Source organism: Simochromis diagramma, unplaced genomic scaffold, assembly GCF_900408965.1.
Source record: "Simochromis diagramma unplaced genomic scaffold, fSimDia1.1 OVJJ01000680.1, whole genome shotgun sequence".
Classification (NCBI taxonomy): Eukaryota; Metazoa; Chordata; class Actinopteri; order Cichliformes; family Cichlidae; genus Simochromis; species Simochromis diagramma.
The window spans coordinates 1,477,089-1,502,985 of NW_024387470.1; the positions used below are offsets into that span (position 1 = coordinate 1,477,089).

The 25,897-nt window shown below is 40.5% G+C and overlaps 1 protein-coding gene across 5 annotated transcripts in view; it reads right to left on the bottom strand.

Moving 5' to 3' along the window:
- The window catches only part of LOC120723471 (sodium channel protein type 2 subunit alpha-like), a 39,334-nt gene extending 19,760 nt beyond the window's left edge, over positions 1-19,574 (bottom strand). Inside the window, exons 1-15 of one of the 5 annotated variants that reach the window (XM_040014909.1) lie at positions 19,286-19,574; positions 12,738-13,057; positions 11,905-12,023; positions 11,500-11,589; positions 10,962-11,090; positions 10,031-10,122; positions 6,948-7,238; positions 6,128-6,191; positions 5,226-5,367; positions 4,670-4,876; positions 3,140-3,418; positions 2,239-2,559; positions 1,324-1,456; positions 992-1,230; positions 706-879 (exon numbers count right to left, since the gene is read on the bottom strand). In XM_040014909.1, coding sequence (XP_039870843.1) covers positions 706-879; positions 992-1,230; positions 1,324-1,456; positions 2,239-2,559; positions 3,140-3,418; positions 4,670-4,876; positions 5,226-5,367; positions 6,128-6,191; positions 6,948-7,238; positions 10,031-10,122; positions 10,962-11,090; positions 11,500-11,589; positions 11,905-12,023; positions 12,738-13,004 — 2,547 coding nt within the window. In that variant the 5' untranslated portion in view covers positions 13,005-13,057; positions 19,286-19,574. Of the gene's footprint in view, positions 1-705; positions 880-991; positions 1,231-1,323; positions 1,457-2,217; positions 2,560-3,139; positions 3,419-4,669; positions 4,877-5,225; positions 5,368-6,127; positions 6,192-6,947; positions 7,239-10,030; positions 10,123-10,358; positions 10,451-10,961; positions 11,091-11,499; positions 11,590-11,904; positions 12,024-12,737; positions 13,058-17,768; positions 18,107-18,131; positions 18,683-19,285 lie in introns of those variants that run through there. The other 4 variants (XM_040014906.1, XM_040014905.1, XM_040014907.1 and 1 more) reach the window with 4 other exon arrangements.
- Positions 19,575-25,897: the final 6,323 nt, after the last annotated feature.

The following is a 25,897-nucleotide window of genomic DNA, read 5'->3' on the forward strand; positions in this document are numbered from 1 at the left end:
GACTTGCCAACTGGCTAGGAATGCACATTTGTAGTGACCATGGGTTATGAGAAGTCACCAACCAGTATCTTAGCCTGTGTGTCTGAGGCCTTGAGACATGCAGTGCCCTCAGTTTCTCAGAGAGATCCACTGCTTTCTTAGTGAAAATCCTCAGCTCAATATGAAGTCTGCAAACCAATGGGTGGCCATGTCCATGTTTCATATGCAATCCTCATTTTGAGTGAGACAAGTTGTTTTTGTGCTTCTAATTACTTCTTGTCTTTTGCCACATATTACATGAACAGATCTGTTTTTCCAATAACTTTAATAATCTACTGAAACTACAATCCAAAAACAAGCATGTTAGGCTAAGTGGTCATTTGAAATTTCAGTGGGAATAGATGTGAGGCAGACATAGCACTTAAAGTGCATTAAATTAAGTGATGTGTTAATGTGTGAATGTGATTTGTAATGTAAACCACTGAGTGGTCAGTCAAGTCCATTACCTACTTGTTGTCTCTCTTTACAACTAGCAAAAGTCAAAAAGCTAATCGGATGAAACAGGGAGATCTCACTTTACACCAAAGACAAAAGTAACTTTCAGCGATGCCTTTCATGTGCTGTTATTACATCATTCCCTCATTATTAAAGAGAATTTTTTGAAACATCTTGGTGTTATTGGAGACTGAGGCGTTCTGAACCCAGCGTATCTGTGAGTGATCTTACCAATCTGAAGGACCTGAGTACAGACAGCCCTTCAACGTTAGCCAAGCCAAGCTCCATCAGGCTGAGACTAACAATAATGCCATCAAAGATGTTCCAGCCCTCCTGGAAGTAATAGTAGGGATCCAGAGCGATAATCTTAAAGCACATCTCTGCTGTGAAGATGCCTGTAAACACCTAACAATGGGGAATAAAAGCAGTTTTAAATCAATCTGGATTATAAAAGATGACTCACAATGACAATGGTTCTGGTTTTGTCAAGTTTAAGTGAAACACAATGAATACTTGCCAAGTTTCCCACAGAAAGGACATTATCAAATTCTTCTGTCATGGGGTAATGCTCCATGGCCATGAAAAGGGTGTTGAGGACTATGCAAATTGTGATTGCTAGATCCACAAATGGATCCATGACCACCATGCTGACAATCTCTTTGATTTTCAGCCACGCAGGACAACAATCCCAGATCAGGCCGGTGTTGGCAAATCTATACCAGCAAGGAGGGCATTTTTGTCTCGACTCTTCAAGTTCTGGAGTGCAATAAAAACATCTTCATGAGTTTTAATGGGTTCAGAATGCAGTTTGTTTTATTTCTCTGGATTTACAAATGTGTATGGCCTGACCTTCCATAGTGTTGGTGAGGATACTGGCCACACTCATGGCTCTCTGTCGGCCACCTGGTTCATTTAAATAATCCATAGATGGCTGGTGAAAACCCGACCGCCGTTTCTTAAGCTCAGTATCTGTAGTTGTCCCCTATAAAAAACGTACAAGAAAAAGAAACACACACTGTGAGGCTGTCTTTTTAGTATCGCTGCAATACACGTTGTCATTTAATGCAGCAGAACTGTTTTGCTAAACAATTTTTCTTTTTTTGAACTTATTACAACTTAGATTTCTACTTTGTAGCTTAATAGCACAAAATTTGTATAATCAAAATATTTAAAGAATATTGATTAAGTGTCATAATCATACACAGCACTATATACGTATTATTGATCACAACTATCTGCTGATGTGCATCTTCCTCTTTAAAGTTTCAGTTGTTGAAGATTTTAATTACTTATTACTTAAATTTCTTATGTTAGATAATAATAAAGCAAATTATCTGCAAACTAGTAAGTATCTTTAGCTAAATAAAGTATAAAATAAGCATTGAAAAAGCAGAAAGCAGCAGAATATAGAAATTCTTACACTACAAGTAAAAGTATTTTAAATCTCCACTCCAGTGAAGTACTCAAGCAAATGTACCCAGTTACCTTCCTTCTGGTTCTATCTGATCTCTCATGCAGTAGTGTTGGGTTTTGTAAGATTAATAGTACTGTTGTACAATCCTGCATCATTTACAGCTACAGACCTTGTCAAGAAATGTGTACCAATGTAATGAGAATTTAATATGACAATATGATATCTCATATCTATTTTTCAACAACAGAATAATGAGGAAATCAAATAAAGGGAAAGGTATGAACTGGAGGAAGTCAATGGGAAAATAAACCATGAAACCGTTAAGTCACCTCAGGCAGCAGGAGACCTACAGGAGAGGTTGTTACAGAAGTTCCACCGACCAGTGACACCACACCGTTGCAGTCTACTGCACAGTGCATCTTGCCATTGGCGGGCAGCATTATCCGAGGTGCTCCGAGGCTGGTCTGGCTAATGGCACTGCACCGGCGCTCGAGGCGGCGCGGCAAGAACAAGGAGCCCCGGCGACTGTCGCTCTCCTCAAAGGTGCTGTGCTCGTCATCCGCAAAGTCGTTCTCGGAGCCCATGTCTCGCGCCCGGCCACGGAAGCTGAAAAGACTTGCACGACTGTTCCTCCGAGGTGAGAAGATTGAGCCACGGATACTGAGAAGAGACTGGGGGGGCGGAGATGGGGTTAGATACGTAAGGAAAGTAATTATAGAGGACATGAAGGAGAATGCAGCATCTAACTGAACCTGACTGAAGCGTATGCATTTTCTACCCGTGTACTTCTGGAAAATGGTAACCTCCAGAGCTACAGCCAACATGAGTTTACACTAATGAGGTTAGCTTAACTTAGCATAAAGATGAAATAGTTAGTCTGTCTCAATATATTCTCTCTACTGGCATCTCTAGGCCTCAATAATAAACAAGTAATGTTTAGTCTTTTTACCCCATTAGAGATGGATCTGTTCACAGTCTGCAGCTCATTTAGTTGCTGGTATGGTTAGTCATACAATTCTACATAATTTCATTAAAAATCTTACCCAGTGTGGGGTTTGGCCAAGCTTACAAGGGATGACCTTTGAAAGCTGATACAGATCTGTATCTATTTCAGGAATTTTTCAAGGATTCTTTGACATTGCAAAGAAAAAGCAAGATTGTTCATTTTACATCACATCTTCACAAATGCATACTGATTTGAATAAATATTAGACAACACTGTCTTGATTTTATTGAACTCTTTTTATTTACCTGGTTGGGTGAAGAGCATCTCTTCTCATAAGAAAGCCTGTTGGCATCAATAGAGAAACGGAAGCTGGACCTCTTGATGCTGTCCTCAGACTCAGATTTGTGGAACTTGTCACGGCACCCCCTCTCCTCCTCTTCCTCCCTCTGCTTCCTCTTCTTCCGCCTGTTGCGTCGCTCTTTGGCGCTTTTCGAGCTGAGCTTAGATGTCCCTGAGGAGGACTCGGAGGTAGGGCCTCCTCTCCCGCTGTATTCGCCGCTCTCTGTGGCTGCTGCCGCGGCAACCTGCCAGCCAATCCGAACACAAACACAGTTGTCATAGCAACCCAGCGACTGTCTCAGAGGCTCTGGCAGACTGAAGCGGAGGAGAGTAGCCTGGCAGCTGAGCGCAGCAGCAAAAACAGTAACAGCCAAACACGTCTGATACCTTCTAAAAATTGACTTTTGTTTATTTCCAGTCAAACCATTCTTGCATTTATAAAATTTTTCAAGAAAAACAACAAACTGTGTGGATGCTTAGATACTTAGTTTACAGTCTTTTTGAAATTAAACACATTGTCTGTTTCATTGGATATACCGTTATTGGGATAGGAATGTCTTGGAAATGTGTATGTGCTACACTTCAGTGTAAAACATATAATTATATTTTAGCATAAGAATTTAACAGTCTCTCATGGCAACCCCTCAACCTCCTAGTAGATTTATCTTTGGTATCAAGTCCCTTTGAAAGCTCTTGAGTTTGGGTGTCTGTGTTGCCCTCCTGCCCGTCCGACAGGGATACAGAAATACCCCATCAGCCTTTTACTGCTGAGGGGCAATAAAAACATCTGAATGCTTGAGCAGAACCACTGAAGGAGAGATCAGAGGTGGAGAAGGAGTGCTGAAAACGCAGCTATGAAATGACTCATGTACATTAATATAATAAGGAAGCAAGAAACAAGCACATTAGAATGTTAAACAAATACTTTTTAAAAATGAAAATTAATGTATTGGTCAATGTTTGATGGTAGAGTTATACTATGAAAAAATGACAGTGCCATTATAGAGTGTAGTTTGCAAACTAATCAGCAACATCCTGTGAAGATACCACTCAACTCAGCACCACTGGCTGCTTAGTTATGATGCATCTGCTGCAGACAGTGCTGAGACCAATCAACGCAATAGAAACGAAGCAATTTGACCCGTTTTATTTCAAGTGTGTTCATTTATAAGTCAAACAACTACATTATTTAATTTGGCATCTAATATTTTCCAGTCAACCACAACAGCAAATCTCCAGAGTTGCCTGGGCCTCATTAACAAAAAGGCAAATAAAAACAAAGCTCCCACTCTTCTCTTTCCTCAGCAGTTTGAAACAACATTAATTAATATGGACAGTTATTTAACAATAAATGCCCACATGAAAGAAATGTCAAATAAAATGTCTCAGATAATCATTATAATTAAATAGCTAAAGAGAGGAGGTTACTTATACAAGTAACCTCCTCTCTTTAGCTTTAGAGTATCAGTTCTAAAGAAAAAAGATGAATGTCCTGCCTGTGCCTCCTCCTGCTGTCTCTTCAGCTGCTCCAGCATAGCCTGGAACTCCTCCTCTTTCTGCTGGGCCTCCTCGATGGTGGCCTGGTTTTGCTCGTCATAAGCCATGGCCACCACAGCCAAGATCAGGTTGACCAGGTAAAAAGACCCCAGAAAGATCACCAGCACGAAGAAGATCATGTAGGGCTTCCCTGCTGCACGCAAAGTCTGCAAAATCCAAAACAGCTGGATTATTTTTAAGACAAGAAAACAAGAAACGGGCACAACATGCACCCTTTAGTCCTCAGAAATAAGGCACAGTGATACTGTAGAACAGGGGACCCCAATACCAGTCCGCGAGGGCCGGTGTCCCTGCAGGTTTTAGATCTCACCCTGGGTCAACACAACTGAATCACATTAGTTCATTACCAGGCCTCTGGAGAACTTCAAGACATGTTGAGAAGGTAATTTATCCATTTAAATCAGCTGTGATGGATCAAGGACACATCTAAAACCTGCAGGGACACCGGCCCTCTTGGACTGGGATTGGGGACCCCTGCTGTAGAGGCCTACCCACCTGCTGGTAGAGGTTTTCCCAGTAGTCTTGGGTCATGAGGCGGAACAAGGACAGGAAGGCCCAGCTGAAGGTGTCAAAGCTGGTGTAGCCGTAGTCTGGATTGCGACCTGCTTTCAAACATGAAAAGCCCTCTGGGCAGACCCTTTGAGAAAACAACACTTTGGATTAGATGTACTTTTTATATTATTTTAAAAGAGAAGTAATAAGAGTAAGTTTGAGGGATCAGAACCCTGAAATTTAGTTATTATTGTCACAATGCATACTGTCAATGCAAAGTATAGTAGAACAAAACCTCTGTCCATACCTCTGTCCATTCACATTTCCATTCTGACAGATAGAGACAATTTACTTTAATGACACTGCTGCATATTACAGAGTATCACTGTCCATTTAACCCCCCCCCCCATGCTACGCTATACATGAGCCTTTACCATCATAAAAACAACTTCAATAATCAATTACAAAGTACAAAACTACCTGCTCAATCTGACTTGAGACCTGGAACAAAGTGTGAGACAGACATTGAAAATAACTAAGGAATTTTCCATAAACAAATATAAACATTTGCCTTTAAACCCCTGAGATACTGCAGTAGTTAACATGATATGAGAGATAGCATTCAAAGGACTTTAATAGGGAGTCTGGCCTTACTTAGAGTTACTCAGCAGATCACAAAGAAGAAGAAGAAAAAAAAAAGGATAAGTAATCTACTAACACAAGTACAGCACATTGACACGCATGATATAACCTTAGATTTTACACGTTTACCCGAGGATAGAGCAGCAGTTTAGATTCCTGGAATGCTTCTGCACAGTGGCGAGTGTCAAAACTGATTGTGTACGTATACTGAGCTTTGTGGTGTAGTCTAATTGGCCATGTAAATAAAACATTTTGAGTCTTACCCAGCACCACTGCCATTTCCACAGAGCAGAGCATCCCTACGGCCAGGGAGATAATAGTAATTTCCTAGAGGGTAGAGGAGATAGAGGGCTGGTCAGTCACAACAACATCAAAGCGCCATGAGCGTCATGGATATGAGTAATGGTGGCAAAAGAAGGCCAATATGCACCCTGTTGGTTTTTCTTCAGTTTTAGCATATGGCTTAAAAGTCTGAAGGAAAAGATTTGTTTTTACACTACTCATCTGTTTGGTGGTTTTACATGATGTAAGCACATATCATCATTTAACTGTGTAATAAGTATATCAGTTATCTTTAAAAACAAAAATGTTTTTTAATCCCTTTTTCATTTTAGGTCTTAAAAGAAATGCAAATTTAATCTCTCTGTATCCATCTTCTTTTTCTCTGGCTTGTTATGTGATTGTTGTGTAGCCGGTGCATGTCTTGTTGATAACCAGTGAGTCACCCTTTTCTAACACTTTAAACTGCTCATGCCACACAGATGGGCTATGGGAGAATGATGAGAGGTAGAGAGGGGGTGAAAGTGGAGGGTTTTATTGTTGTGGCGATTATCTGGCACATTTGCCACATTCTCCCACCAGCTCTTGTTGGAGAGCGCAACGCCTGCTCCCAGCCATCGCTGTCACTCTCTATCAAGGCAACAAGTCAGCATGCCTGACCTCCCCCCACCACTCGACCATTACCGCCACCACCCTGACCTATCTCTGACTATAACCAGCATCTAGGGTGGGAGAGTTGACTGTATTTAACCCCAATGAGCGCCTGGCAGACACGAAACACTTTCACCAATTCATTTGGCTTACTCTCATCATTGATGTACTCTATCCAGTCGAAGGAGTTTTTTGTGATGTTCTCCATGAATGTGACGTTCTCCACCAATGTGATGTTCTCCACCAATGTGTTGTTGCTTTCATGTGTGTTGTTCAAAGTTGTGTTGCTGCCCAAAGGAATGCGCACGCACTTCTGCCTCAGGTTGCCCATGAAGAGCTGGAGGCCGATGAGGGCAAAGACACTGAGACAGAACACGGTGAGGATCATCACATCTGACAGCTTTTTCACTGACTGGATCAGTGCACCAACAATAGTCTTCAAACCTAAATGGGAGAGAAGGCAAGGGGGTACGGGAGTAGGAGTGGGACATCGCAGAATGATTAACGCCTGCTAATTACAGCCACTAGCTGGTAAAGAAGCTAATAACAGCTTACAGGAGAAAGCAGCCAAAATGATCTGCAGTGGAGGTTCCTGTATGAACTACTTGCAGTCATACTGGAACCAAGCTGACACAGACCACTGCTGATCATGAATAAACCCCTAGAGAAATTTATGTATTTCATGCCCATTACAGTGCTATGGTTTTGGGGTCTCTGGGAAAATGATCATTAATAAGTCATTGCTTTTATTTTAAACAAACTGTCACTGAAACAATTCAAGTGAGCTCTTTTTTTGACAGTGCATAGTACTGTGGATGGGATCATTGAAAACCTGCTGCTGCATGCATTCAGTGGAGTGCAGTATAAATTGGAGTGTGACTTATCCTCTGAGACACAGAACTGGTCTCATGAATTTCTTAGACATCTGGTTTGTAAGGCATAAAGAAAATGGGCCACCACATACAGGGAAGACTGCACCCCAGCCTTTTTATGTTGAAGAGCTACAGTTTTGTTTATGTGCTTCAGAGATGAATTATTTCTGCATGTAACCTTTGAACATTTTGTTTGTGCATGGTGGAATAAAGTAGTATTATTTATTTTCTTGATGAAAATTATATTATATAGACTGGAAGATGTTAGCAATGTTTAGCAAACCCACACTAGATTGATAAACTTGGTAGAACATCAAGTTTGATGAATAAAGACCGTATGATGATAACACAAACCCCTTGGCTCAGTTCCAAAATTCTTCTGCTACAACAAACCTAGGCTTTCGTTGGAACACCAAACACTTTATCTGGCACAATTAACCTCCAACTTTTCTATTTACCGGTATGTTTTTGACCCTGATGGCTGATATGTTTTTTGATATCTATATATCACCAAGTTAGCTGGCATGACTGTTAAAGCCTGGTATTTATCCTTAACCTACAACTGAGAATGATATCTGCTCATCTAACTCTCACCAAGAAAATGAGAACGTTAAATCTCTTAACAAAGTAAATTCCCATAACAGAGTGGTATTACATAGAAGACTGATGAGATATTTACATCTCCGTTCTTTAAACAACCATTTTTTTTCACAGAACAGCCTTTTTTAATACCCTTTATCACAAAATGTGTTCCAGTTCCTGAAAAATACCACCATGCACCAGCACTGCTTGCACTGTCACAAAAGAATGAGCTCACTGTGTTTAACTTGAGTCTGAATGTAGCTATGAGAGCTACAAAAAGTAATAGAAAGGGGAAATAGATGATGGTCTTTATCCAAAGAGTCAGTGCCAGTTTTTGGCACATAAACTGGTTCACATAAACCGTTCAACAACAACAACAACATTAAAACCATTTATCTAAGACTGTGCAGGGCACGACATGGGACCTCCAGGAGAGCCAGTCTGGCTCTGTGGATGTGTGGCTTGCTCCAGCACATTTAACAGATGTATGATGGATTAGAATCTGGAAGCCAAGTCAACTCCTTGGGCTCCACATTGTCTTTTTAAGGAATGGCAGGACACATTGGGCCTCATTTTCTAATATTTGCCCTGACCCCCTAAAAAGAAGATGTATGACATGTGTGCTTGTCCTGCCTGCATGGAGTCAAAGTGGAAATGAAAAAAGAATAACATACTATAAGATAAAGAAGAAAACAGGCAGAGGATATGGAGCATGTGATCTGTCAGGCCAAGACAAGTAACTCACTGCAATGAAAAAAAAAAACCTTCCTATTCTTCAGCATTTCTGGGATAGTGCCAAGAAGTGACGACACCCAAAATACTTTATGATATGATAAAATGAGATGCAGAATACGAATATGCTTGGATTTGAAGGCTAAAGCATACAGCTTTCTGTTTAGTATTTTGATTTTTGTATATGCAATTTACTTTATTGCCGATTATGATGTTTTGGTAAAGTGGAAATAACAGCCAAAAGGCATCATAATTATTTTAATTATTTATAATTAAAATAATTATTAGTTTTATAATTATAATTTATAATTTATTAGTAGCAGTATTTATTTTAAATACTTGTGTTTAAATTTCCTAAAGGGATAGTTCATAATTATTTAATTTTTCCATAAAGAAATGACAAATGTAGGGACAAACTATTGAGAAATCCCTGACTTGTGCATTAAACATTCATATACACAAATGAGGGCCATTGTCCTGCTTGGGGAGACTGCTGTTGCCATGACAATGATCAGCTAATGTTATCGTCTGTACCTGTCCTGGGTTCTATTGTTGTTGTTGATTAGCATATGAACGTTTTGTTAGTTTGCGCTGTGAATTGCGTTAGTGTTAAGAATGCCGTTACCCAACCACCACTCACCATATCACAATTTCAAACACACAACACTGAACAAGACATGCGCAGGAAAAACAAGGTAAGGAGGAACCCTACACACGTAAGTGCTTACCACCAGAAAATCGGCTTTTGCAATGTCTCATGCAAAAAGGAAAATGAAATAGTGCACAGAAATCTACTCTTACGGCTCCCAAGGCAAGAATAGATTCCAACCAAAAAGAATTCTGCCTTAAAGGATGTATCTAAAAGCTAAGAATCATGTCAATCTGTGCAGATTGGAGCCAGATTCCAGCTTTTACTGGCCTTGGGACGAAGGCAGCACGAGGGACAGCTTAGCTACAGTGAGACGAGCTTGAGGGGGGGTGGGGTTGGATGTTAGCGCCAGTTAGCCATTAGCATTTCCCTAACGCCATGAGCCTTGATGGCTCTCTCACCTGGGATGACTGATATAGTTTTCAGGGCTCGCAGAACCCTGAAGGTTCGCAGTGCTGAGACATTGCCCATGTCCACAAACTCTGTGACATATCTGTAAGGGAAAGGAGGGGGCAGACGAGAAGGAGGGGGTGGGCGGGGATGTGGGGCATTTCAGGAAAGGTGTGGCACAAACACACATGCGCACACACACACACGCACGCACACACACACATGAGGTGTGACAAGACAAAAAGAGGGTCGTAGGATGGGAAGAGGGGAGAGGAGGGAACGACAAAAAGTCACACACAGGACAAAAGGGAGGAGTGCTGGCAGCAGGCGTGGCCTTACCTGGTATTACTGAGATAGTTTTCAAAGCTCGCAAAACTCTGAATGTGCGCAGAGCTGAAACATTGCCTAGGTTTACAAACTCTGTTATATACCTGCAGGATTAAATGCACAGTTACTACACAGCAAAGAACAGGCAAACCCAGTGAGAAACAAAACTGCCCCTCAGACAACCATTACCAACTACAGACCTCTCTCAGACACAATAAGATTATAGTACTATTACATTACGTGCTCAGCGTGTAACAAATACTACGTCACACACACACACACACAAAAAAAAAATAGCACTGTAATGCCGAAGGCTGCCTTTTATAGTTGTAAGGGAGATAGCAGAAGTCATTGAGGCATGAGACTAATATGGGCCGAGATACACAGTGCTTTGGGGCCTCACATCCATTATAACAGAGCAGAGTTAAGATTCTTGGCCACGATTTTAAAGCGTACATGAATAAGCTGCAGATTGCTGCAGTGCTCTCCATTTGATCTGTTCTTTTTCTCACAGTGTGCCTTATTAGGCTGCTGGGCTAATTAAAAGCATTTGGCCTTGTAATCTACGCCATATCATGTTAAGCTGATCCTAACTGTGTTTGTCATAATACTTACGCCATGAGGATAACACTGAAGTCCAGCCAGTTCCACGGGTCTCGCAAGAAAGTGAACTTCCCCACACAGAAGCCCCTGGCCAGGATCTTTATAAGGGACTCAAAGGTGTAAATCCCCGTAAATGTGTACCTGGAAAAGAAGGTGAAATGAGTTTTTCTGAGCATAAGAGGTCCTTATAACAGCTCTACTTGCCCTCTGACTGTGGATTTAACAAAATCTGCTTACTTTCGAAAAAATCCATTATTAATCTAATCAGGCACTAAATAGTGTCTGTTTTGTATTATTTATATGTAGATTCTTAGATGGAGTTTATATACATAGCAGACTGGAGTAGGGCTGGGTCTGGCACATACTCATATTTAAGAGGAAATTTTAAAACCTCGATAACAATAGAATCTTATGAATCACAAATTAAGTAATTATCAGGACCCAGCGCCAGGCAAAAATAGTCCTGATTTGAAGAGTGTTGTCTCCGTGTGTCCAAAATTAACTGAATAGGGACAGCGAGAAATTCAAAAATAAACAACTGGTAACTTACTCTACATTCTTGGCCCAATCTGGGGGATTACTGAGGGTCATGAAAGCACAGTTGGTCAGGATCGTGAACATGATCAATATGCTGAACATCGTGGAAACAAAGTCAAGGACAATGCAGTATTTGGGCACTTGAAGCATATATCATTCTGTTTGGTACATACAACAAGCTCTGACAGTTAAACAGCTGAAACTGATATTTCCTCATCCATCGCTGTCACAGTACACAGTACTATATCTTTTCTTCGACAGCTAAGCTGCTGTAAGGACTAAAAAAAAAGTCTACTTAAAAAGTCTGAGCCAATCATGATATTTAGTGTTCATCAGCAGCCCATTTAAATCCCTCTTTTGTCTGATAAACCCTTTAATCCAAATCAAGCTGCATCTGTAGCAAACTCTAAAAGGATATGAGTGCACTAAAACTTTAATAGCTATCCTCCTCAGAGGATTGAAGGGACTTAGGATGTACAAAGCAGGAGTGGCATTGAAACGGAAGATTGCCTTCCCACGATTCAATACTATGAAGGTCTGAAAGAGAGACAAAAGAAATCTGGTTAATATCTGTGTCATACAAAAACCTCATTCTTTTTCAAAAGACCTAAGAGACCCCTGTGCATGTGTGATTGGTTATAACGGTAATTAGGACCGTGTTAGGCTATGTCCAGCTGGATGAGTCCACCGCAGGCAGGACATGTCTGGCACCACAGTCCTACTGGCACAGCAGCTCAGATTAGCATTTAGCACCTCTGTTGGCCCAGGCTTTAAAAGACTCTGGCTTGACTAACCACATTAATGCTGCACTATGGTTTACAGTTCAGTCTGTCCATGTGCTAAATGTGCTACAGTTTGATAATATTGCGTGATTTAAAAACAAACCCTGTTCGTCTGAGCCACAGATTCAATGCAACCTGCCTTCAGAAGAAAACCTGAAAAATCCTTGGCGGAACTTTAGACATGTGGGAGGAAACTCTGCCCAGTCGTTCACTTACAATAGTTTGTTCAGAACATCATGCAATTAACCTCAAGCTTTTATGAACTGCAAAGCTTGAACTAGAAAATGTAGACCTGTAATGTATCAAAATTCAGTGCATGAGTCATACCGTAATTGAAAGCTAAATTGGTGTACTTAATGATACTTTGAGGCCTGCAAAGCTAAGAAATTGTGTTAGAGTTATCCACCGATGTCCATTTGGATGTTATTCTTTTACAGCGGAACGTGAAGCGATGACATTAATAACACACCTTCTGACTGCTATAGTAGGGGTCGATGTCCTCCAGAGGGGTGGACACCAGGCCGGGAGGGATGTCCCCATAAATGAAGGGGAGAGATTTCCCCGCCTCCACATCGCTGTTGGGCTTGGGCCCATTTTCATCGTCGCTGTCGCTGCGGCGCTCCACCCGTGGTCTCTGGGCCTCCTCCTCGGCGATGCGCCTTTCGATGGCGGCCAGCGACTCGGGGACGAAGGGGCGGAAGCTGTCAGGTCCGGGCGGTATAAGCAGCTGTGCCATCTTGTCATCCTGCTCCTTCAGAGGGAAGCGAAGTGCTCAGCTGGGATAGGTAGCTGCAGGGGGGAAGGCAAGGAGAAATGAACCAAGACCTAAAAAAAGCACCAGTGGGAGGAGTGAAGTCATCTACCTGGGACATGTTATAATATAGTACGAACAGGTGGAACTGCTACCTGTGTAAATGATTTTAATGAAGTGTGAAGCTGGACCATGTGACATTTCTGGATTTATCACTGACAGTTTGTAACTAGAATGTGAGAAGGGCAAAGCATTATGAGCACAAAATGCTTCCCCCCCCCCAAATACTGTTGTGATTATTAGCAGAAGAGAAAACACTAATGACACACAGCATCAATATTAGTTCCTCTATTTTTAATATTTACTAAACATGACCAGCTATACTTTGCTAAAAGAAGAAGGATTTAAAGTAGGTCATTTCTTTCTGTAGGGAGTAATTTAATTAGCAACAGACAACATCCTGATCCCTTCGATGAGTTCAGACCGAATACAAGTCAAATTACAGCATTTCCTCATGTACGTCACCTGGGCAGACTGCCAACTTATATTATTTAATACACATAGATGCAGAACTGTTGGCTGCTGGTTACTGGAACGCCATATCAAAGCAGCTTCTGTGGAGGCAGATGTTTATACCTTCATACTAGTAAATATAAAAGCATAACTCGTTGTACGTGTGATATGGAAGACTTGGGTTAATCTGGGTTTTCATGCGGAAATATCATATTTTGATTATAACAATAATAGCTATATAATATCATCTTTAAAGGGAGAAAAACATTTTTTCGATCTCTGCTGAATGTGTAAGTCTGGAATGAACAGTCACTATTTTTATGGCCACTAGAATTCTGGCTCTTACAGGTTGCAATCTGTGTACCACAGCCAATGTCTCAGTTAACCAATCGCAGATACTCCTGATCTCAACGCACTGTTCCACAGAACCAGTTTCTTCCATTCCAACTGCTCCACCACCACGGATAAGACCAAAAAACAGGGACAAGATTGCAAACCTGCAAATGGCTGGAATTGGGACCATCAGCAAGAAGTTTGGTGACAAGGGGCGAGCTGTTGGAGTGATTATTTTTCAGAAATGGAAGACATATAAAATGACTACCAGTTACCCTTGATCTGGAGCTCCATGCAAAAATCTTGGCTCATGTGGTGATGATGATTATGAGAAAGGTGAAGGATCAGGCCAAAATAGGATGAGTTCATTAGTAATCTAAAGGTCTTCTTGGTTAGACCGCAGCCACCTAGGCTAAGCCATAATGGACTGAAATCTTGCAGTGCCCACAAGGTCCCTCTGCTCAAAGAGGCACATGTGCAGGACTGTCTTGTTCACTGTTTGCCAGCAAACTTCTAAATGATTCAAAGAAGCTCTGGAGAAAGTGCAGAAAAGAGATGAAACCAGAGCTGAGCTTATTGCAATCAACTTAACCCACTGTCTTGGAGGAAAAGAAATGCTGAGTCTGACCCAACGAACAGCAAACACACAGGTCAAAACATTATCTTTTGGGGCTGTTTGACGTCACCTCACGTGTTCGGTGGCCTCAACAACGCAAAAGGAAAAGGGTGAGAAGGCTTCTGAGGACATATGTCACTAGTGAATAACTGTCAGCGACCCTGTTTTTTCATGTCTCTTTTGTGCATCTAGTCTTGGTTAATAAAGTAGGTCTAAGGTAAAAGCTGTGCCATGTGCTGAACAGTTCTTATGCTACCAAGCTAACTGATAAACTGCCATCACAGGGTTTACAGCGCTGATATCAGAGGGCAGTGAGCCCATTTTCACATATGACTACATTACAGTCGTAGCAAAACCAGTTTTGGCCAGAGACGTTAACAGTTCAACTATGTTTGCTAGGTTATTAGAAGACATTTCTGTAAATGTTTGCACTAGTGAAAAGATAGCTGTAGAGGGACCGGTGGCATATAAAGTAAATGGAAAGCTGGTGCAAATTCAGGCATCAGTTGAAAAGTCTGCAGAGAAATAAAAGGCAGACCTTTCCCTAAAACATCCACTCTTATTATATATTTCACATCTCTATCATTTTATCATGCTGTTAGAATGATAGCCAATTTAGACATTTGCTAAAGTTTTACAGAGATTTCTTCTTCTTTTTATTATTATTATTGTTGTTGTTTTATTAATTCCATAGAAGATCCTGCAGAAAGGAATCATGTTGATTTGATTCATTCAGTTCAGACTTAGCTGTGTTTAAAGCGTTAGGAAAATGCGGCAGGTCTGGCCCAAAAGATAGTCTGCCATTGTTCCGCCAAAAAACCCCACTCTTATTCAGACATGTTCAATTACCATCACAATTAGGCACATATGACTATCATATTTTGACCATGCAATCACTATTATGCTTCTTATATGGTGACATGAAACCAGTTTGCAAAGATTTGGAAGCATTTGAAAGGCTGGGAGAGAAAACGTATGAAAAGAGCACATTTCACATGCAAATGGTCCTGAGTGACTAATACCAAATTGAGTGCCTCATTGTATAACACAATAGTGTGGCATTTGCAGTTTTTATAACCAGTGAATGACAAACAGGAATCATCTCACAATCATCACATGGAAAATAATAAGTATGATCTGGTTATAAACCATCAATACACTTTGAGACAGAGGCAAAAAAACAACAACTGTCTCTGACTACAAGGTAAACTATTTAAGCAAAGCAGGTCCCAGTCTTCACTGAGGCAGTCAAAAGTGGCACTGAAGTCAGTGACATGCCTTCAGCTGATTCACTGGGACACAAAAGTAGCCAGCAGCAACAGAGGTGGACAGCAAAAGGAACAAAAAAAAAAAAAGGAAAAAAAGAGTGTCACTGAAGAGAATATTGGTCTACTTTTTTTAATGCTGCATTCTGCCATGTGGAGAAAGCAGCATCTGCAGAATGAGAGGAGCCACTGTCCTTTTACTGCTAATTAATTGGCAGACAGCCTCAAATTAGAAAAAAAAAAAAGCCTGTTTTTCCAGTGACTTTCAGCAGAAACAAATGAAGCAGGCATTAATTACAGGCTTTTTATTACTTCCTCCCTCAATCAGCCACACTACCGATTCCTCCTGCCAACCATCTACTGTACCACCCTTCACACCCAGAGGCCCACCCTGTTCCCACAGGATGGAAGGGAAGAAACACAAACAAGATTTTCTCCCCTGCCAAAAAAACTAAAAAAAAACCTTGATGAGCCATTATCAGCTGGTTCACGGTGCCGCCCAGTCGCTGCAGTCTCACAGGTGGGTCCTGTTCCCTGTGGGATCTTATACTGCCACAGAAAACAGGAACCTCCCCTCTGGCAACCTCAAAAGTGAGGTCTCCTTGAATCATCAGCTTTTCTTCCTTTTCGAAATGGAAATGGAGGACCTGAAACTGCCACACTTGGCTGCCATCTAATTTGCCTTCCTTTTTAAAAGGAGGTAAAAGTATAAAAATGTTTTATTTTTTTTATTTTTATACTTAGGTCTTAAAAACAGGGGAAAGTCTGGAATGCAGAGTCATCCACTAAGAGTACAGGGACTAAGCCAATGATGTCGGTAAATATGAGTTTACCAGATTTAGACTTTATACTCATGCCTATCAAACCAGAGCTAACCTAAATCACAACCAATATGTAAATCCAAACTATGCCCGATAACAAACCAATACAGGGTTATTTGCTTTCTTTATTAGAGTTAGAAAGGTTAGATAAGAAGACTGACGCCACTGTGGTGTCTAAATCTGAAGCATTTGCTTTATTTATTTATTCTTCCCCCAAAGCTAAAGGAATTTATACTATATAACCGCTGTCAACTTTCATGCCATACTCAGATCTGGTACGAGCTGATTGTTCCCAATTTGAAAGCTACCTTCTATTACTATGGAATTTAAACCTTATTTTAAACCAGTGACAGCTTTAAATTACGATCACAAGCCTTTTCAACTAATCATATAGACATTATATTTTCTTATGGTAAGACATTAATAAAAACAAAAGAGACAATGGTTCAAACTCCACAGTTTACTGGAAAGGAGAATTAGAGAACCCCAGAGAACACACACACTTCCCATAAAACACATCTGCTTGTGTCCCAAAAACTGCCTCGGGATCCAATGTTGTGACATGTGGCCTGACAGCTTGTCTAGCATGAGATGCTGGGTGGTGGGTTGTTAGCTGTTCTGCCTTACCAACCCCACAGCCAAAACATCCACACCCACTTTTGAACTCTGTTATCAGTGTGGTCATCCCTGGACTCACCGACAGAAACCGAAAACATATCATGTATACTTTTCTGACAGTGATCTGATTCACATGCAGAAAACTCTCTTTTGTGCAGTATTACAGAGTCTCATCTAGGTGTGTCATGCAATTCAAAAAAAGAGCCTGTAAAGGAGATTTTTAAAGGGTTAGTATTGGACACTCATTGCTGTGGGCAAAAATGCTCTTTACATTTGAGGATTTAGTTCCTCCAGTATCAGCCAGAATGTCTATCAAAGCCTGAATGACATAGGTGTGCCAGCACTGCTTTAGGACAGCTTGGAAAAATGACTGAACCTGTCCTTTAAGGTGCCTTTCAATGGCTCCCCTGAATGCCCTTGAGCAAATATGTTAAGTCTCCCCCCATCAAGAACAGACGGTTCACTGTCCATGGTGCTAAACGCTAGAGCAGCTGCCTTAGAAAACAAATAAGTGGAAACCTGCCTGAATGTATCAGATATTTTGAAAGCAGCATACAGCTTCTGTACAGACAAATAAACCCACCTGGACTGCTCAAATAGAATGATTTTAGCTGATTTGGCGTCAAAAGGTCCTGTTGTCCATGGTGTTTAAAGAAGAAGAAAAAAAACGAGTACACGAGAAAACACTGAGATTTTTTTTTACATGATAACTATATGAACACACAACGGCTCCCCTACTGCGTGTTTATCTGGACTTCGTAGCCCTTTGAAAATGCTCTTAACCGTCTGTGATTGGCCAGATAGGTGAGATACGTGTATGCTATTTTGCGTATTCATTTTTAACCCACTAATGGCGACTGGTAGAGAGACTGGCATTGGTTGGAAGTGGCTTGCGAAGCTTATTAGAAACCAGAAAAAAAAAGAGACGGCGGGTGTCAGGCAGTACCTTAATTGTTTCAAAACGAGAAGAGGGGGCAGCGGCAGTCGTCGCCATATTGATGATAACCTCCAGCTCTCCGGAAAAAAACGACACTTTGAGTTTTATATTTCGAGTGAGCCGCGGCCATTATGTCCTCACTCCCTCCAGATACGCCACCAGCAGCACAATTCCCAGGAGCCGGGAAAATAAATGAATAAATAAATAAAAATAAATCTTAACACACACAGATACGGTAAGCGACCGACCGAGGTTGACGTGTATAATTGTTCCTGCCACCCGACCAACACCCCTACAGGTAAAGTCCGGGGCCCACCTGAGGGTCGAAGCCAAACAGGTATCACTTAAAGTCGTTAATCAGATATTTTTATCTCTTGCTCGCTCCTTTTCACATCCACAATTATCCACTGAATGAGTCTGGGCGTGTCCTTGGCAGATGTGTGTCTACTCCTTGTAATCAATCCCTGACACTGACAGTTTCTGGTGTACCAAAAATAAATACGTTGGCGTTATTGTCGGTTGACACCTCAGTTGCTGGCTTAGCTCAATGAAACCTCTTTAAATGCAGTCACCCCTTTGCGTCACCCCTGTCAGGAGTAAGCAACATTTTCACACTGAAGGGGCCTGTAAATAAGAGGGCTAGTCCCTCCCAGCACGTCGGTGAGGATGCTAATATTTGAAGCCCGTGTTTGTCACGACGTGAAGGTTATCTGTCATGTGTTATTCATTTTTCTTTCAACATTTGTTTGGAAATGGAAGTAAAATACGCAACTTAAGCTCAAGACAAATATAAATAGTATATTTGGTGAAGACTGCATGTAATTAAAACAATCTTGAAGAAAGGGAATATATGTACATACATACATACATACATACATACATACAGACACACACACACACACACACACACACACACACACACACACACATATATATATATATATATATATATATATATATATATATATATATATATCAGCAACACGGGCTTTTAATATCTATCTATCACCCGGGCAATTAGTGGAGGAATATCAAAACTGGAATATAAAACATTAATGTTGATGCCACAGACTGCTCAACACAAGAGTTCAGAAACGCCTTATTGCCTCGGACAAGAAACATCTAAAATGATGGGACCCTTCTCAAAAGATGTGAATACTCACCACCATTACGGTGCCCAGCAGGTAAGGACCCTGAAGGTAGATCCCATATTCCTCAGAATAATCCCTTCTTCCAGCGGAGAATCACTCAGTTTAAGATTTGAACGCTTTCCTCTTCCTATTGACAAATTCCGGTCGATGCTTAATAGCTTATTATTTAATAAGGACTCGTCTGATTTCTCCCTTTTTTCTATCCGCCCTTGTTGGCCATGGAGGAATCAATCCGCGCTTCCGGTTGGTTAGGCATCACAGACTGGGAATGGATGTACTCAAAGCTGTGACTGCCGCAAGATGGCCTGAGCGTACACTTCTAGAAAATACAAGTGAAAGAGAGAGCCAGCAACCTGTTGTCATCCACAAACGTTAAGAATTTGAAATAGAGATTCAGAATGTAAAAGCAACGCTTTATATTTAAGTTCGTACTATTTTAATTTTCCTGTTTTTTTAAAGTATGGATTTTTTGGATTGTTATTTTTCATAAAGCTATATCGACATATTACAGTTATTTGGCTGCAAAAAAATAAAACATAACAAATGCTCTGTGACTTTGTTTCTATCTTTTTCGGCAGTGGTTACACGTTTTTAATTTGGCTTCAATTCTATTGTCCACATTAGTTAAAATGTGCTTTTACTGCTTGTAATGTGCAGGTTTTGCTCACGTTCAGGTTGTTGTCTCGCTATATAAAAGGTAAATATTTATAGATTGCTGATAATTTGGTGAAGACAGAGCGGAGATTAGGTTTTTCAGACATGTGCGTGCTCACGTGCAGAACTGTACACCCCTGTGTGTTTTTCTTGTAGATTTATGACACTTGGTGGACAGACTGTGTAATTACATTGAGGTTCGATTATGTAACGCCTACATTATGGAAAGTTTGCTCTCCTCTGTTGTTGGAATAAAATGGAGCCCTTGTGAAACGAGCGTAATCACAGTATGGAGTGTAAGCTGTCACCTTCACAACAGGAAATACAGCCACCATTATAATTAAGTTTTAGGTGGCATGAAAGTTGCATAATCATAGCTGAGTGAACAGACAGGTGGACTCCATTTGGGAAATGAAAAAGAGTCACTCCTCACAGTCACTATGAGCAGAAGTGGACACACCTTTGAGCTCAGTGTAGCATGCAGGGAGTTTCACTTCACAATGAGAACACAGTTGACGGCTGCTCTAAACACATTTTAACAATCAGGTTAAGTTACTTTTTAGTATGTGGAAATTTATTGTATTTGTAATGTCACGTTTGTTTTTTGTTAATAAAATTAAGAGTAGACTATCCATCCATCCTCTTCCACTTATCCTTATCAGGGTCGCCGGGGCAGGGGCTGGAGCCTTAACCAGCTACCACAGGGAGAGGGGCAGGGTACACCCTGGACAGGTTGCCAATCTGATACAGAGAGACTTACAACAATTCACACTCACTTTAAAAGTAGAGTAGCTGGTCAAAATGTGCAGTGACTTTTACATAAATGGAAGCAGAGACCATGCACTCATTCCTGGCTGAAGAATTGTGAAATGTTATTACTGGGATAGTTAAATAACTGTCTACTATATTGCAACAAATTATTTCATATAAGCTGGGGTGGCTGTAGTTCAGGTGGCAGAGCAGGTCAGCCACTAATCAGAAGGTCGGTGGTTCGATTGCAGGCTGCCTCCTGGCTGCATGCCAAATATCCTTAGGCAAGATACTAACCCCATGTTTGCCTACTGGTGGTGGTCAGGGGGCCCAGTGGCGCCAGTGTCCGGCAGCCTCGCCTCTGTCAGTGCGCCCCAGGGCAGCTGTGGCTACAATGTAGCTTGCCTGTGTGTGAACGGGCGTTGGAATGGGTGAATGACTGAATGTAGTGTGAAGCGCTTTGGGGTCCTTAGGGACTAGAAAAAGCGCTATACAAATACAGGCCATTTACCATAAGCTGGCTATTAGCTTGTGGAGGAAGCGAGAACCAATCATTTAGCAAAAGAAACAATGAAACACTATGAGAACACTTCACCACACATAAAACTTTATTACTGTAAATCAATCATCAAAACTAAAAATAATTATTTTTGCAGAAAAATGTTCCCAATCGGTGATGTATTGATTAACATTACTAACATTACTGTTGTTTAAGGGGGAGCTCATTTCAAACATACTCTATTTAACATACAGTGCTTGATCATATTCTTGTGAGGACCACATACTTCTGATAAAAAAATAAGCTTACGGCTTGATTTTAAAAGAAGCGTATTGAAATGTATTGAGAAAAAAACCATCTGAGTTACAAGGCTTCAACAGTGTAGCATGGTTCTGTCAATGTAGTATGTAGTATGAAAAACAGCTGGTTAAACTTACATTTGGTCAACCAAGTGGTTTCTCAGAGATTCTACTTTGAAAGTCCTAGAGGAAATGCAAAACAATACAAAAATTATGGCTTTTTTGTTTTTGCTGTGAAGTCACAAGGTCGCAGATGTTGTTAAATCGGTTTGCACACTTGATGTAAATATTCTTCTCCCTATATTTTGTGCCTTGAGGAACAAACTCCCAGAAATTTTCAACAGGATCACAAAATTCTCTGAGTTGCGATCTCTTACGTGCAATCTTTCTGCTGTGCTCTATGTGTAAATACTGTCAGTACTTATTTTACTCCAAAACCCATTTTGCAATGGAGGAACACCTTAGTAAAGCTAGCCCCAAGTACAGTTAATAAATCATCTCAGAGCAAAGAAAACAGAACCAGCAGCAGCCTGCCTCACATGCTGGTATCCTGTCACTTTCCTTGTCAAAGACTGGAGGTTTATCCACAATGTGCAGACGCAGACAACAAGGACACGTTGCTGGCCTCTCAGCTTGACAAGCTCCAGCCATTGTTAACGAAAAGGGACATAAATGTTGCTGTTATTGTAGCAAATCAATTACAGCAACAACAGTCAGTTGTGAGCATAAGACAGCAGCAACATTGGTGAAAACAGGCTTTATGTCACAATGCTGGTTGAGATAAAAGATAGATTTCTCTTTGGTAAGTTTTAATCAATATTAATTTTTAGATTTGACTAGGCAAGCACTGCTTGCCTTGCTTGTCCTGACAGAATGCCGCTGAGTCAAACCAGCACGACTTGAAATATTTATAGCTCAGCTGCAAAATAGCTAATATGCAATGTAAATGCAAATGTAAATAAACAAGCTCATAACATTTCATAACAGAACTAGAATAATGTTAGATTCAACAGAGTTTATGCATATTTATAAGTACAGACAAATAACAATTTGTGAAAAATGAGTACAAAGGGCAAAGGAGTACAAAGGACAGTATGGTTTCAGGGCAGGCTAGCCACTACCACATGAACATACAGGCTACAGTCAGATCCAACCCTCACTGACGAGGTCAGGTTTTACACATCAAAATGAGAGCAGTCAAAAAAACATGTACCATTTTGAAGCCATTCCCATCCAGATGAAAATATATTTGCATGAGAAAACAGATCTGGGAAGTTGTGGTTTTTGATATTGCTGGCAAGCTAGTATATTTATAATTTAATGTCCTATTATAATTACATTTAATTGTGGCTAACTTAAAACTTAAAAGAAAAATTTCTTACCTAGAAAAAACTGATCAAATGGCTCTTTAAAGTGTAATTTAGACACAATGCCAAGGAGGAACACCACCAGCAATAATCTGAAAGACGCAACTGTTGCTGCCTATCGATTCTGGGAAGTGAAATGTATTTCAAAACAATTAGAATTCCATCGTTCTATGGTTAGAAACATTTTTCACAAGTGCAAAACATTCAAGATCAAACTGTGCAATGCTCAGACTCTACAGCCCACAGACTGCATAAATGTTGCAAGGAAAAGGCCTTGGAACATTGTAGCACAGCTTATGATTATAAATTTGCAGCTGAACAAAGCACAAGACTTTGGGGGTAATGTCCTTTGAACAGATGAAACCAAAGTAGAGATGTGTGGTAACAATGCACAGCAACATGGTTGGTTAAAACTAAACAGAGAGCATAACATCATTAACACCTCACATCAGCTTTCAAACATGATGTTGGAGGGGTGACGGTTTGGGCTTCTTTTGCAGGCACAGGACCTCAGATCCTTGTTGCCATTGAATTCACCTTGAAATCCTGTGTATACCAAAGTACCAGAGTGATTGTAGGGTCATTGAATATTGCTGCTACATGGCACAAGCCTTTGAATAAAACTCCACTGACAGTCAGTGATGTAATCAAGACAAGTCATGCAAACAATCTTAACTGAGATAATGAGATTAGAGAAGATTGTTTAAAAAAGTTAAGCTTTCAAAGCATTGAATTGAATAAATAATCTAAAATACTGCAGGGACACATAAGAAGCGCCAAACAATGTTTCCAAAGTTGGGTTCAAATATGTCCTCCTTGGCAGCTCTCTGCGACTGTGCCGTGTTTCATTAGTGGCACAGTGAGGAATTTGGGAACCTTGTTCAGACTGTGGGTTGTCATAATTAGGTTGTAGCCTGTCACTTTGTTCAAAGGACAGGATCCCATTTGGCTTTGTCGCTTTGTGTAAAGCTCCAAATTAGCCCTCTCTCTTTGCTTGTCTTCCTGTTGGACATTTGGGAAAAGTCTAACAGGAAAACAAAAACACTTTTTTGTGTGCCCACACAGTGTGTTTTCAAGATGAATAGAGAATACAGACTGAATAGCACACATCATTTACACTGCTTGATTAAAGGCTTCTCGGGTTTACATAAATTTATGCAAGAATAGCATTTACATAAGCCTACCAACAAATAGAGGATAACATATTGTTGTCTGCATCATCACCTTTTTTCTTACACATAGCTATACCAGGGTTAACAGATCTGCTGACATGAACATGAAGTGAAAGTATTTAGTGTAAGGCAACAAGATGGAAACAATGTGACACCTTCTACCTGTTTATCTCACAGTGGAGCTAAAGCTTTGAGGCAAAGTGCATATGTACACATGACATGGCCTTCTTCCATTTCACAACATGCTAAAAGATGAAACAGAGTGACGTGATTAAACATTCTTTCTATTCATCTGTTAGTCATTAACCTAGACAGTCACATGGTGATCTGTTTACTGCAGTCAGCTCCTGTAGCCCACTGAGTCTCCACTGACAGACTGGTGATGAGATTACAAGATTACAGTCGGTGTGGACATGTGTTCCCTGTTCTTAATTTGATTAAAACTCCCACTTAACAGCCTGTTCCTGCTCACCTACTGTATAAAGATGAATAAAGTGCTCTGTGGGATGATGCAGGAGCCTGGCTTGAGTTTCAGTTATTCATTATTGTCTTATAAACATCCTCTGTAAGGAAGGCTTGACTAATCAAATATTATTTAGAAAAAAGAAACTCCAAGAATCCTTCCGTCAGTTAAAGCGATGGTTTATAGCTAACCCTAACCCCATTTAAAAAGAAAAAAAAATACAAAACTGTGACTGTAACAGAGATCTGATGGTAGGTATGCAAGATTATTTTTGGTAGACTGAGACAATAATTATATCCAAAAGTATTGCAATCATGCGTAGACCATAAACAGACAAAGACATAAGTACTTACTATATATTATAAAAACTTTCTAGGCAGACAGACTTGCTTGAAATAGTTTCCATCTTGGCTCAGTAATAACATGCCAGCATTTTAACAGTTTTTACCTGATAAAAGTTTGACCATTTGCCTTTTAAATTCAGCTTCAGAATGCTAACACTTGCTTAAAAGCTCTACACACAGACTAAGTTTCCAGGGTCCAGTGTTCACAATCTCTAGGGTTAGGTTTAAGTGTTTATATAACCTTATTCAAACCTTGTTTAGTTAACAAAAAAACTATATAATATTTTAATTGAATCTGAGCCAAATCCATTTGCAAGGTAAACAGCACAGGTGTTAAGAAATTATTGAACTGGCATAGGAGCACAAGAATGGGTCAATTTTAATTCTTGGGAGATCCTGCCCTGTCACCCACCAAAGGATGGTAACAACTGCTTAAAGTGTTCCTTGTGTTATTTTTAGCTTACATTCCTTGTTCAACGCTCCTACAGCTACTCAGTAGGAGATTTACTACATTACCCAGAAGACATTAGCCCTGAGGGTATTGACCCAGCTTGACTCAATTTATAGCACAGTTATATAATGTAGTGGACTAAGTACCAGCAAGAAAATGCAATTTTCTAATGGTGCAAAACACTGTGAAAGACCAGTACAACACAGATGATAGCTGAATCACCACTGTAGCTTAAGTTTGTTTCATGTATTCTGTGCAATGGGGTAAAAGTTTATTTGCGTGTATACAGAACAGCACTGGTTCCTGCATGCTATACAATATGATGGGCTCTTGCTGAGATGTCATAATTTAGCCCGACTCAATAGAGAGGATCAGTAGCTTATATGGATTAGAGGTTTTTTTTTTTTACAAAATGAGTGGCAAAGTCTTTCAGCACTGATGGGGCAGAGTTTAAAGTTGCAGAATGGTTCACCAGGTTATCACACATGCAGATGCAGATATCAATCCTCCTTGTCCTCCTCAACACCAACACCCACAAAGCATACACACAGTAGCCATGCACATAAACAAACATGCAAAGTGCCATCACATGACTGGGCAGGGCCTGTGGGTGTGGCTGGCTTCT